This window comes from Colius striatus, chromosome 1 (assembly GCF_028858725.1).
Source record: "Colius striatus isolate bColStr4 chromosome 1, bColStr4.1.hap1, whole genome shotgun sequence".
Taxonomy (NCBI): domain Eukaryota; kingdom Metazoa; phylum Chordata; class Aves; order Coliiformes; family Coliidae; genus Colius; species Colius striatus.
Window position 1 is genome coordinate 53618998 of NC_084759.1, and position 14770 is coordinate 53633767.

A 14770-nucleotide genomic window follows, 5' to 3' on the forward strand; every position below is an offset into this window, starting at 1 on the left:
ACAAACTGATTTTTGCAGAAATTCGAAGGAAAAGTATTCGCCACAGCTGGGATCAGATCAGTTACTTTCCAGTTATTATTTCTTCTTCACAAATTTTAATTTAGGATTTTAGTTCTTAACTTTTTACATTATCAGCTGAAGAATTGGATAAGTGCTTGAAGATTAATATTGTTAAACTTCTTACCTTATAAATAAGTGCCCTTAAAGCAATGAAGACGTTTTTCAATGCTGTTTCAGACTGGTTCTTTTGAAGGAAGCAGAGGTATACATCAAACACTTTCTTCATCAGTGGATTATGCCCGTGATCAGTCAGTAGTTGATTCTTCAAAATGATAGTGAGAATTTAGGAGTTGTGTACAATGACATATTCATACCATTAAAAAAAGAGCTGCATAGTATTAGCAAAACATTTAATAATATGAACATATCTAAATTTAATTAGACATTTCTAATGATTGATCTTGTTTATAAAGAAATTGGTGGCTTCTGAATAAACTTATAGGACACAACTGTTTCCAACAGCTGTGTATGAAATCAATTTCTATTAACAGTTCTTTGAGAGGGAAATTCAAAGTATTAGCACATTTTGGTTACACTGGCTTTAGCTGCTCAGATAATGGAACTTCCTCACAGTAGCACCTCCTATTACAATGCTCTCAAAAACACTCCTCCCAAATCAAACTCCCACTCACTCACCATCTTTCATTACTGTCCTAGAACTGAAACTGAAAAGGGCTCCAAAGGACAAAGATACTAGTCATTTTTCAGAGTTTTAGCTGCAACAATATTGCAAAGCTAATTCTGAGGTACACAATACATAGGATTCCTCTTGATTCCTCTGTCACTCACAGCTACTTTCTATCCAAACTTTTTTTTTCTTTTTTAAATGCAGTCTCTTCCAATTTCTCCAGCCCAAAGCCTGTGCTACTTTGAACAGTTTAACAGTTCACGTTCTTTCTGTTTTGCTACAGGGACCTGTTTTCCTCCCTTTGTCTAAAGAGTGTATGCCCTAGGCTCCTATGAGACTCTAGATTGAAACAAGGTTTCTCTTCTTACAAAACAGCAGAAGAGAGAGGTCAATCAATTCAGAGACTGCTTAAGGCAGTCTGAAGAGTCCAGAACTGAGAGGGCCATGTTAAGTGTTTCTCCCTCTGACTCAATTATCTCTCCAATACAATTCTAATATGTCTTGCACTTTCTGCAGCTCCCTTCAGCACACTCCACTCTTCCTTATCATTACTATATATAGGATTCCAAATGCTCTGCTGCAAGGCAGCTCCACTGCTATCTCAAGTAAGTTTTAAGGTATTATTAACTCAAAGAATCTAGTTTAACAAGTTTTAAAAAAAAGACTCTGACGTCCAGTATACACCTGGGCTCTTGCTACATCCTTTAAGCTCTCTCAAACATGGAAGTGAAGAAGAACTGCAGATGTCTCCTTTTCTATTCATGGAGATACAGAAGGAATTCTCCAGGCTAAAGAACTTCAGCATAGCCCTAGGCATTTCAGGTGTTCTTAATATTAAAAAGTTGAAGGAAGCAGTCCTCCGTTAAAAATCATTCTGATTAATGTGACTTGCAGACCAGCAGAACTCAATTGTTTCAAGGTTTGTAGATGAATAGACACAAATGCTTGCAAGACACCAAAGATCTCCAAATCCTATGCAGTGAAGCCAAAGGCAGGCCATTTTAGAGGAAGTTAGACATAAATGGTTGAATACAATCAAGTCATTTGATCATAGGAAGAAGTTTCATCTCTTGGAACAGTACAGATCTCTGTAGATTACCTAAACACTTAACGGCAGATTGTACAAGATGGTAAGGCTTAATATTTCCAGATTGATAGCAAAATAATGAAATATTATAAGACAATTGTCTTATAAACTCCTAGCCTTATGAGGAAATTGATATAACACCTTTTCTTCAGCTGGCTCAACATCAGTAGGGAGTTCACTAAAACAACCCAGAGTAGTAGGAATTCACACAGGATCGGTCAAAATTCTATCAAGAATCAAACACAACTTGTGATTTCCTGCTGTAAGAGATAAGAGGCCTGGATCCCTACTAGGGAAAGATCATGGTGAGCAAAAGAAATTATACAGAAGGCTAGACAATATGTTAATTATTCCCAAAAGAAGCAGATACTTATTACTAATCTAAGAAAGGATCTAGGCCTTCTATGAGGGAATGACTGCACCAGCGGATGAGGGAATGGATGTCATCTATCTGGACTTCTGTAAGGCCTTTGATATGGTTGCCCACAACATTCTTGCCACTAAATTAGAAACACATGGTTCTGACAGATGGATTGTTAGAAGGATAAGGAATTGGCTGGATGGCCATGTCCAAAGAGTTGCACTTAGTGTCTCAGCGTCCAAAAGGAAACCAGTAATGAGTGGTGTTCCTCAAGGGCCTGTATTTAATACTTTCATCAGTGACACAGACAGTAGGATCAAGCATATCCTCAGTAAGTTTGCAGATGATACTAAGCTGAGTGGTACAGTTAATTTGCTAAAGGCTTCCCTGACATCCAGAGGGATCTTGACAGGTTTGAGAAGTGGGCCCATGTGAAGAATGCCAAGTGCAACACGGATTGAGGCAATCTCCAGTATTACCATAGACTGGGAGATGAACAGATTGAGAGCAGCTCTGCCAAGAAGGATTCTAGTGGATGAAAAATTGGCCATGAGACTGCAATGTGTGCTTGCAGCCCAGAAAGCTAATTGCATCCTGGACTGCATAAACAAGAAGCATGGCCAGCAGTCATGAGACCCCACCTAGAATACTGCATCCAGATCTGTGGCTCTCAGTATAACATGTCAGAGTGGGTCCACAGGAAAGCTACAAAAATGGTCAGAGGACTAGAATACTCCTCCTTGGAAAACATGCTGAGAGAGGGAGGGCTGTTCAGCCTGGAGACGGGAAGGTTTGGGAAAAACTCATAGGGCATTTCAATATATAAAGAGTAGTTACACAAAAGATGGAGACTTTTTACCAAAGGCCTCCAGTGACGGAACAAGGAGCAACAACTTGAAGCTCCATAAGGAGGATTTTTTTTTTTTACAATGAGGGTGGTGAGGCACTGGAACATCTTGCCCAGGGAAGCTGTGGACGCCTCATCATTGGAAATTTTGAAGATCAGGTTGGATGGGGCTTTGAGCAATCTGATTTAGCGAAAGACGTCTCCATCAATTGCAGGGTGCAATTACTACATGATCTTTCAAGGTCCCTTGCAACTCAAAACATCCTGTGTTTCTATGATTTTATGTATTCTAGTGTAGTTGATTGAATAGGAGCTCTTGATTTTCCTACATGTTTTGTTTCAGTCTTGCAGGCTATACTCATATATCCTTACCTACCTCCTCCACATACTACATACAGATAACCTTGAAGGACTCTTATTCCAAGCATGATGGGCAGTTGATAACTAAATGACTAGTGTTCACTCTTCTTTAAATCTTTAAAATGGGGTATCTTCAATTCTGTCATGAAGTCTCTGGACAGAACTGGTTCTAAACTCTATCTAATCAAATTACTAATAAAAGGAAACTCATTATAAAACAGGTCATGTTTTCATAACCAGATTAAAGATACAACATTAAATTTGAATCTTCAAGCAACGATGTGGATACATTGTTCTCATCAAGGGAAAACGAAGCTATACCTATCATTGCATCTTTTTATAGTTTTCACAGAATCATAGAACGTAGGGGTTGGAAGGGACCTTTAGAGATTATCTAGTCCAACTCCTTCAATGTTTAGAAAAGCTCAAAAAAATAGACAGGAAGGGTGTGAAAGTGGGAGTGCAAATGAGCATGCCAAAAAAGATTCCACTGAAGAGCTATAGTAACTGATACAACTAAAAAGAAATCTTATTAGTGGACAGAAAAGAACACACACAAATTACTGTTATTAAGAAGCAGCAAAGTTCAATAAAAGCCTGGTAGTGTCCAATTCTGAATTACGGTTTTGCCATGCAATAGATCTTTCATCCCACATGCCTTTAAAAAAGACAGCTTCACCACCAATACCTGTAGACACTAAAGTTTCTAGAAATATTTTTAGGATAAGGAAGGAGATTTTTCCCACAGATTACCACTGATCAATATGGTCTGTGTGTAATGTGTAACTGAAGCCAAAGCATTTGCTGTGAATAGTTATCAGCTTTTACATGACACAATAACGAAATATAATGCTAGACATCCTAAAATAACATTTCTATATCACTAGATTATAAAATGTAAATACGATTTTTTTTCTGAGAGGTAATTATGGAAGATGATAAACAAAGTCAAGAACAAACCTTAAAAGCCATTGTGAATAATGATAGGGTATCCAGAATTGTAAGGCAAACTTCAGTGGCAATATTTGCTTCAAGTAAAGACTGGTGAAGAACATCTGCATCTGAATGGCCATAGCCTACAAAAATTCCAAATGAAGTTTAAGTGCTGGATATAGTAATATAAAAGCTTCTTATTTCGAAAAGACTTGCTGAACTAGGAAAAGATTAACATGTAAAAAGCCTGAGAGAAGTTAGTGTTCAATACAGAAAAATAATTCATATGCATTAAAATATTTTTCAAATATATGTATAAGATCATAATTTACACAAGATCATAAAATATATTACCTACAAATGTCAACAATAGAAGCATTAAATAGCAACTAAAGTAACAAATGCCTGATGTTCCATATATATGTGCATGTATGTATACACTCACGTATATATATATATATAAAAATGTACATATATACACACATATATGTTTGTAAAATAAGTACTGCAGTAGGATGGAGTTACAGATGAAAATATGTATTGGTAATTTAGCAAAGTTACAGTGATCTCAATCGTAAGTCAATCGTTTTGAAACTACAAAACACTTAAGAGTTGAAGGAATACAATCATGTACTTACATGCTGAAGACCCAATTAATTCTGCTCTATAGGAATACCATGCTATACCTCCATATTTAATAAAAATAGTTATCAGTTCTAGCTCCATGTTGTATTTTAATAATTTTAAAAACATATCCTGCTTCAGCACAGGTTATATGTAGCTTATATTCCCTGAAATCAATCTTTAAGAACCAGATTGACAAAATGAGTCCTGGTTGTTTATAAAAATGTGATCTGGATCATGTTTATATGTTACACTTACAGCCAACTTAGCATCACTAAATCAGTGACAAGTATGACAAACTTGTTGAGACCAAGACAAGAAGAACTTGTATATTCTTTTATGACACCTGGCCACTTCTTTCTGTACCTTTTTGCTTCCCTGGTTGAACTATGTATGCATATGCATAACTACCACTTTCTTTGGATTTATACATTCTGTTAGGGAGTATACATCTCTTGCCTGTCATCTATTGCATTCTCTCTACCCTCCACCTTTTCCTCCTCCTATGTATTTTTTAAGAAACCATGGAACTACAATTAGCACACATAATATGGACATCTGCCTAGACATGCACCTGTATATTCCCACTATTGCAGAGCAACTGGATTTAAACTCATCTAAGAACACTGAAAATAGGGTAAGCTCTAATGACTATCAGCTTGATTATCTCTCATATTTCAGTACATTTGCATGTCACTATTCAATTTATCATCCTCCTCTCCAGCAGCCCCAACAACAGACATATAACTCTACATTCCTGTAGTTGTTGAGATGCTTCAGAAATTTGAACAAAGGGCCCATTTTCTTCCACACTTAAGCAAAAAACTACATCGAAATTTCTCAGAGATGTAAAATGCCACATCATTACTTCAGTTATATTCCTTGATTAAATGATTAGAAAGGGAGAAATTAAGTTTATAAAATTTGCATTTATAAACAACTATCTTACCAAAGAATCATTATTTTACAAACAAATAAAGCAAGTATTTCTGCTAGACAATCATCCTGTATGCATCTCATACAGGTCATCTACAAGATTTATTCAAGTTTTGAAAACTACTTGGATACAAAGTGCAGACAGACTGAAAACTAAACAAAAGTTAGACAACAAGACCAAAGATATAAAAATCAATTCATTAGACATGGCTTTTATAGCAACAATTTTCACTTTTGTAAAGCCTTGGTCAATTTAAGGTGAAGTAATGAAATGTCCAGCATTCAGAAAAACCTATTACCATGTTTATCATCTGAATGAGACACCTCCCTTCATAATTTCCTTCAGATGGAAAAGAAGAGAAAGTTTCTTTTTACATAAGCATGCATTTATTAAAACCTTTCAGCTCACTGTTTCCTAAAAAAATTGGTAAACTCTGCCAAGTTCTGGAAGTTTGAAATCTCTTTGTGGAAGTAGTCATATTATTTATTTCCCACTTTTTTTTTAAATTACTCTTTATCTATGAAGTATTTCACCTTATTGAATGTGCAGTCATACAGCGTAAAAGCTTTCTTTTGTGTATCAAAAAACATCTAGAAATCATTATGATTATGTTACTAGCAGTAACAGAAGGACTAGAAGGGAAAAAAAAGTAATTTGCACAAAGATAATGCTTTTTGAGTTTGAAAAATAAAATGACTGCATTTCTTATATTTCAAGCATGAGAATGCATTTATAAGCAGAGAGGCTTGGTGGGATTTTTTTATTTAGTTTTCCATTAGCCTACATAGTAACACTGTGCAATTAGGCTGTTACTACATATTAAAGATCATGAGCTAAAAGATTTTAAGGGATCGTTAGACAGCTTTGGGAAATAAAAGGATGGATACAGTGAACATACAGTTAAGTCAAATAATTGCTTTAATGCACACAATTCTTTTCAGTACCAGTGTTGTATTTTATGGGATTAGTTGACAAGTTTCATTGTATTTTTGAAGCTGAAAATTGAAAAATGGTGCTTCAGAATGCTTTACATACAAGGTATTTTGCAATTTAAGAGCAGCATGTTTAAAAAGATAGGCCACAAGCAGATTTAGTCTTCAATACAGCAATCATATACAAGCTGACTTCAACCTGATTAAATCTTACCATTGTCTACAGAAATTCCAAGAATACTTGATATCTTTCTCACACTGAAAACAGAAAAATCACTTCATTATTGGACGCTTTTTCATTTCCAGACAAACCAAATCACGCGCTTCACAATCTCTGTAGAAAGTCTAAGAAACTTATTTCTTCTTAGGAGATGTCAAAACATGGAGATATGGTCAGGATGCACATTTTTAGTTTTAGACTAATCATTTATAAGATCAAGTTGGGGGTGGAGGAGGGCAGGAGGGAAGCAGTTTAATAAAATAAACAGAAAAATATAAGCCAATTTTGCAACTGTGCAGACGAAGTGTATATAATTAAGAAAAAAAAAGAAAATACAATTAAAAAATACACTGCAGCTAACCATGCTCCATGTTATGGCACCAGTCAGAATTGATTGTTCTATCATAAAGCAGTGAACAGACCATCGACTGATTCCAGCTACTCGTTTGACCTAGAACAATAAAAGTCATTGAACGGCACTGGTGTGGCTCTGGTGTTGTGGTACTGGTTGACGATGATGAATGTTATCATGTCATGAGACTTACTGTGGTTAAAAGTGAGAGAGTTATCCAGGCTGCTCAGCTGCTGCAATCTGGCATGCATCATCCCTGTTCTGTTACGGGAAACAGGCAATGTCTGAGATTTTCGATCATGAACTATGGATCCCAACCCCTCCTGGTTCCTGCAAGATGGGTGAAATGGGATAGAAGCAAAAGTTAGATATGTCAAACTGCAGCAAGACAGGAAATGTTAGTTAAGCACAAGAAGTTTGGTAGAAAGAATTCTAATGCAACCTATTTACTGTTTTATTTCTAAAACAAAAATAGGTAGCTTGAAAAAAGCATCACAGCAAACTCTTCCTTAAAACCTCAAAGCATGAAAGCAAAAGCACACAAGCTAATTGCTCTTGAAGTGCTACATTTACTTCAGAGCTTTTGAAAACATACGTATTTGAAAAGGTAAATATTCTGAAAATATTCAGAACTCAAATCCAAATCCTCTATTTTGATTGAAAAAAAATCTAGAAAAAAGTTATTAGGACACACAGTGGTAAAATTAGAAAGCACGCATGCAACAGGAGAGCAGGAATTAACTGAGGCATTATCATACACATCTTACCCAAGCAGGAAGGGAGAAGAGCCATACACTTTGTTAAACTTGCAGCAGTCAAGTGAAGAAAACAGAAAAGTGATCTGTGTTAGCAATCAGTACAGGCTAACTTCCTATTGTGTACCACCACCAGAGCTGATGAAAAATGAAAACCAGTGCTTGAATTACAGAATTCCCTGTTCCCTTTCATTCCCTGTCATTTGTGGATTTTAAGAGGACGTGCACTGACTGTGATATAATTCAGTGTGCTGACAATGTGAAAGACTAGAAAGCTACATTCACTGGGAAAAACCAGTATTTCGGCAGAACACCAGATATTTTTACAGCTTCATATATTTAGCATTAACATGCAGTACATTGACTAGGTGTAGTATACTCTACAAATTAGTCAAACAAATGAGTTAGAAGAATTTTTGCAAAAAAAATCTTAAAGATTACAGACACCTGTAAATCCAGAGTTTGAAGTACATTTGAAAACAAAGCTTACAACCAAAACCTTAAGACAGCCAGATTTATTTTGGCGTTTGATTTTTTTATAGCACGTGAACAGAGACGAGTTTTTTTTTCTGAGACATCTCCAAGGAGACAGTTGTTTGTAGTTTGTAGAAATAGATTCATATACCATTAAATTAAAAACAAAAATTCTAACATTTTAGTTAGAATGTTTTATCATTCAAAGTCAGTAACAGCTGTCTTACCGAGCTCAAGAGGACTGGTATTTCAACCCAAATGAATTTTATTATAACAATATTACCATGTCGACAACAATGTAAAGCCTAAAGAAGCTGCTATATTTTACTCTATTATAAAAGAGCTTCACATTAAAAAACACACTAAATGCAAAGATATTAAAATAATATAGTACACAGTTCTCCATAGATTTTCTCCTTAATAGCCTTCAATGGGAACCCACAGGTATCTAACAGTGTGTTGGACTTTAAACTGGAATTGGAAAGCAGTATTGGCATGTTCACTACTCACCTTTCAATAAACACTCTATATGTACAATTTCTAAACCATTTCAAAGGACATAGTTTTACGACCAAGTGAATAAATAAAATAATTCAATAATCAAATTTCTTTCCCAAAGACATTGTTTCAATAAAAAAAAAAAGTTGTAAAAGGTAGCGTTTAAGGAGTGGATTTTAAAGTAATTGATAATAAACACAACACACACACACAGCATTCTTAAAACAAGTGTCAGACTTTCAGAGAGGACACGGATTTGTTAATATAGCAACCAGTTACTTCAAACTGTTATGTATCATTTCACAATAACTACTTCACTCATGCGATTTGTTTGTAATAGAGACTCAAGAAAGATTGTACACACTATTACTCTTAGTCAATAAGACAGGGAGATTGAAATTCCACACAGTACCTGGCTATGTATCGTTTTCCCATGTACTGGAACTGATGTAAACACACTCTGCAGAGAACACATAAGTCAGAGAAGCAACATTTAAAACAGCCTCTTCTAGATTTATGTACATTGGAATTATTTAACTATGACTTTTGTTTAGCCTTAAAATCTTACATTATAAAACTTCTATATTTCTCCTGCCTTTAAAATTCCCTTCCAGTCCCTAAACTAAGAAAAGGTAAACATGGCTCTTCTGAAACCAGTCACACATGGTTAGGTAAATTGGAATTAACAGCAAAAGGCACACAAGGTTGATTCCAGAACACACCTATTTCAACACTCTGAATCAAATCAGCTAGTGTGAGGTCCAAATCATAGAATCATGGAAGTGTTTGGTTGGAAAAGACCTTAAGATAGTCAAGTCCAACCACAAACCTCACACTGCCAAGTCCATCACTGAACCATGGCCCTCAGGACCTCATCTATGCATATTTTCAATATCCTCAGGGATGAGGACTACACCATCTCCCTGGGCAGCCTGTGCTCTCTCAGTGAAAAAGTTTTTTCTAACCTCCAATTTAAATCTCTCCTGGTGCAACTTGAGGCTATTTCCTTTTGTCTTGTCATTTGTTACTTGGAGGAAGAGATTGACTCCCACCTCACTACAACTTCCCTTCAAGTAGTTGTAGAGAGTGATCATGTCTCCCCTCAGCCTTGTCTTCTCCAGACTAAACAACCCCAGTTCTCTCATCCACTCCTCATAAGACTTGTTCTCTGGACCCTTCACCAGTTTCGTTGCCTGTCTCTGGACACACTCCTGCACCTCAATGTTCTTTTTGTAGTGAGGGGTCCAGAACTGAACACAGTATTCGAGGTGCAGTCTCACCAGCACTGAGTACATAGGGACATTCACTTCCCTGGTCCTGCTGGTCACACTCTTTCTGACACAAGCCTTCTTGGCCACCTGAGCACACTGCTGGCTCATATTCAGTCGAATGTCAATTAACATTCCCTAGGTCCTTTTCTTCTGGGCAGTTTTCCAGCTACTCTGCCCCAAGTCTGGAGCATTGCATGAGGTTGCTGTGGGCTAAGTGCAGGACCCAGTGTTTGGCCTTGTTGAATATAATACAGTTGGCCTCAGCCCATTGATCCAGCCTGACCACGTCCATCTGAAGAGCCTTCCTGCCCTCAAGCATATCTACATTCTTGCCCAGCCTCGTATCATCTGTGAACTTACTGAGGAATAGTGGAAAACACCTTAGAAAACTTTAAACAGTAAGTTTAAGTGCTTCACCTTGTATAGATTTTTAATATTTATAGAGAAAAAAACATTTAGCCTCAAACACAACAACTAAATTTCCTTTGAAAGGAGGTTCCCTGTTACAGTGATTTATAAATGAACAGCAATGCAGGAAAAATAACATGACGGACGGAAGTAAAAAGATAACCAGGCACCACATATATAGATACAATTTTCAAAATATATATAAGGATTCAAAACAAGAGCAATATATTTTGCTTTCTTTCCCCTTGGCCTAAATTCTCTTGGTTAGAGGTTGAGTTTTATTGTTTTGTTCTGTTGTGTTTTTTTTAAAGGTCTCCAGATTCCAGGATAATAACAACAGGGTTTCTGACAGAACTAATTTCCAAAGGGAATCTGCCTGTAGAATAAAATGATGATAAAGGCGAATCTCTCAAAATAATTTTTCATTTAGAAAATCTATACTTTGATATGATGTTATATTTAAAGAATCATAATACTACTGTTTCAGATCAGCAAGAAAGTTGAAAGTATAATGTAATTTGTCAGGTGCCTCTGCTTGTCTTCACAACTGGTAAGTACACAACACTGGTGATTAATAGTTAGAAGTCACACTTTCAAACCAAGAAAAATGGTATGAAAGGAGACTGAAATGATTTTATTTTACTCTTTTTCCACTGTAAGTCATTATCATGATAATTCAGAACACTAAATAAAACTTCCCCTGTCTCTTGGGTAAAATATTCTAAAAGTTCTTTTCTAAAGTGTAAATCCAAACTGAATGCGAGTTTTCAGACTTTTTCTTCCATGTGTCAGTTGTGAAGGAGAGAGCAGACTGATAAATGGTCTCTTCAACTCATCTCTATTTTTTACTCAGACCCTTAGGGTGATTAGCTGTCTCCAAGCTGTGCAGTCAGAACAGTGTTTGTTTCCACAAAACTTGTCACTATTTACAAACTAACTTCAACTCTTTTTTTCTGGTATCTTCTTATATTGTTTAGTTTCTAAGTTTTTCAGAAAAAGCTCTTTGCATGGTGAGAATGTACCTACCAGAAACACTCTTTTACTGAAGTAATGAGAAACAACTGTAATGACCTATATTAATAAAATCATCAGCAAAATGAATGTTATTTGCATTGGCAAACTACTCCTAGGACTGGAAGAAGCAGAATTCTGTGAACCTTTTTCCTTCTCTAGTTGAAGGACCACTGCACTAAAGAGATGGAAATTGTATTCTGTGTTCCATACTCTGCTATTGTGATGGAAATCATCTTTTATCGTTAGGAATTTGCGATTACTGGTTTGATCACAAACCAATCTCATTCAGCCCTTAAATAAGAAGTACTTACTGGTAAAATATCGTTCACCACTGATTATGCACAGTTTACACTCTAGACTTTGGAGAGTCTACTAAGTATTTAGAGGGATAGAGAGTGTAGCCATTGATAACAATGGAAAACTCAAGAGGAAGGCTAAAAGAATGATTCATATATCTTTGTTTCTGAGGTCACGTAAATAAATTTTTATGTGCAACCATATCATTCCAGCAGTTCACATTACAAGATGCATTTTGACACAGACAGTTGGTTCCTCTTCCATCAGCATAGCAATATTCTGAGCACTACTTGCTGTTTAGAAATTGCCTTAGATCACTCTGTACAGCCTAATTCCAGAAACTATCATGGATTGGGACAGACATGCAATTATGCACATCAAGTTAAGGACTCTAAACAGATCAAAATGGCATCATTTCTTTGAACAAATAAATATAAAAGTATATTCACATTCATGTTTTTTAACAGCATGGCAAAACATATGATTTTATGACAAGGTCAACAAAAATCTTACTCTGTAATTGTGAAGAAGTCCATGAGTTCAGATTTTGTGGCCTTGTTCCAATACGTAAACAATGCATCTAGGAAAACAAATAATATTAAAATCAAGGAAAAGGCAATAAACACATAAAAATATTAAGTAGAAGTTTTAACATTAGTTCTTAGTTTCAAAGAATGATTCAGAGAATCTAAAAATAGCTTATGAGGTACAGATAACCATTACTATTTGAAGTTTTCCTTGAAGCTGATTACACAAGTGTACACATCAATTCTCCAAATAAGTTCTACAATATGCTTTTAATTAATCTATAATATTAGTATACTATTTAACATTTTAAAAAGTTCTGTAGTCAGCAGTGAGTACAGTGTTCAGAAAATAGGACTTCAGAATACTTTGGATTGTTAATTCTTTCTTTTTTAATTTACAATGCTTTACTATGGATAGTTTTTCAGCACAGGTTTCAGATTTTCTTTATTTGCACTGACTTAAAAAATGGTTATGTGTTTTTTACATGGTTTGTAGTTACCAAGACTTGGTATCTTTTGCAAAAAATGTTCAAAATTAGCTATTAACTATTAACTATAGCTATTAACTATTTCAGAATTATTACAAAGACACGTGGCAAAGTTGATTTGAAACTTCGTCTTTTCCAGGAGAATTGAGATTAAAAAATTCCAGAGTGCTTATATAAATTTAAACCTGAATTTCCTAGAAATTCTATTTTTTACATATTTCAAACTGTAAAACAGTGAAAAGAATATTTTTAAACTATAATATTCTTTGTAATTAAAATGCATAAAATATTGATGTAATTACGTGAAAATCTAATAGTGTGACTGGATACTGAATACTTACTAACCTTTCCATTCTTGATTAAGGGGTGTAATTCAAGCAATACATAAACTTAACTTTTAGAAATTTTTAAATTTTCTGTTATTTCAATGTTAATTACTTGTAATACATTTACAATAAACTGATACATTCATTGTTTTTACCAAAAGGAACTTGCTCTCCTGTTTCAATATTGACCAAGGATAGGGATGATTCCAAGTTGAAAAAACAGATTTGCCATTCATGCAGTATTTCTATACCTCTGCAACCTTCTCCAGGATAATATGACTTCTTCAGAAGCTTAGGGATTATCTCACAACCATCCCAGGAGAATGAAGAAGCACTACTATCCTCATTCCAGAAATGGAAATACACACAGCGACCAAATCATTTGGTTCCCTGTCATACAATAAGTTCTGCAAAATTGTTGAATGGACTCTTCCACTATTATACTAATGGAACTATTCTTCACGTCCATTTCCAAACTGGACAGTACAACCACACACAAATATTTGTCTTCTTATTAGTCTTTTAGTTTGCCTCATTCTTCATAGGAGTAATGAGTATTTAATGCTCAGAAAGTTTCAATTAGAGTTTAATTTCATCAATCACACATATTTGTAAAATATGAAAAAACGTGGTACCCAAACCTAAAATATTCTGCTGACTTTGAAAAAGTATTAAAGACAGGCATAAATCCAACACATGATATCAAGGTGGAATTACCTACCTTCTGACATGCTTCTTAAAATGTGAAGGAAACACATGAGGAGACTTTTGATCTCTGCTTGGTCAAGTTTATCATACCGAACTACAGAACTTCCTAAAGTGCTGCTCTGTTGGTTCTGAAAAGAAAACAAACATATTTTGGCTGAAGAGCTCTTAAATTGATAATAAACTAAAATGTTTTAAATCGCCTTATTAATTCCTGCAACAGAGGAAGGATCTTAAAACAGAGATGAAAGCGTTTCATGTAGAGACAGGTCACTAAAACACACATTATGCACACAAAGTATACCAAATTAAGCCTCTTTACCTTTGTTCATTTTTATTTCCTTCTTTGGGTGATCTTTTTGTTTTTCCCCCACATGGAGGAATAAGAAGTCACCTAACAGTGGTTATTAATGAGGTAAACCATACATAGATACACACAATTGTAGAAATCAGACATGCCCCTTCTGCTTGGATGAAACACTTTAAAAATACATACTATTGTTAGGTGACACATACTTGCTCCTTTGCTTTTGAAGAGACTTTATGCTGAATTGTAGACACACCTGCCTTTACAAAATTCTTTCCATTTAAAGATGGAAGAACCCCAAAGAAAATATAGACAAATGGCAATAATATATGCATTCTGGAAGATTAATTACTTGTAAG

The 14770-nt window shown here is 35.3% G+C and overlaps 1 protein-coding gene across 7 annotated transcripts in view; it reads right to left on the minus strand.

The window, feature by feature from the left end:
* Positions 1-14770, minus strand: part of DOCK9 (dedicator of cytokinesis 9) — a 127253-nt gene that overhangs the window by 22777 nt on the left and 89706 nt on the right. For 2 of the 7 annotated variants that reach the window (XM_061996208.1, XM_061996198.1), the window contains exons 35-40: positions 14121-14235; positions 12572-12638; positions 9481-9528; positions 6984-7027; positions 4304-4419; positions 185-322 (exon numbers count right to left, since the gene is read on the minus strand). In XM_061996208.1, the coding sequence (XP_061852192.1) occupies positions 185-322; positions 4304-4419; positions 6984-7027; positions 9481-9528; positions 12572-12638; positions 14121-14235 (528 nt within the window). Of the gene's footprint in view, positions 1-184; positions 323-4303; positions 4420-6983; positions 7028-7534; positions 7672-9480; positions 9529-12571; positions 12639-14120; positions 14236-14770 lie in introns of those variants that run through there. The other 5 variants (XM_061996182.1, XM_061996190.1, XM_061996173.1 and 2 more) reach the window with 3 other exon arrangements.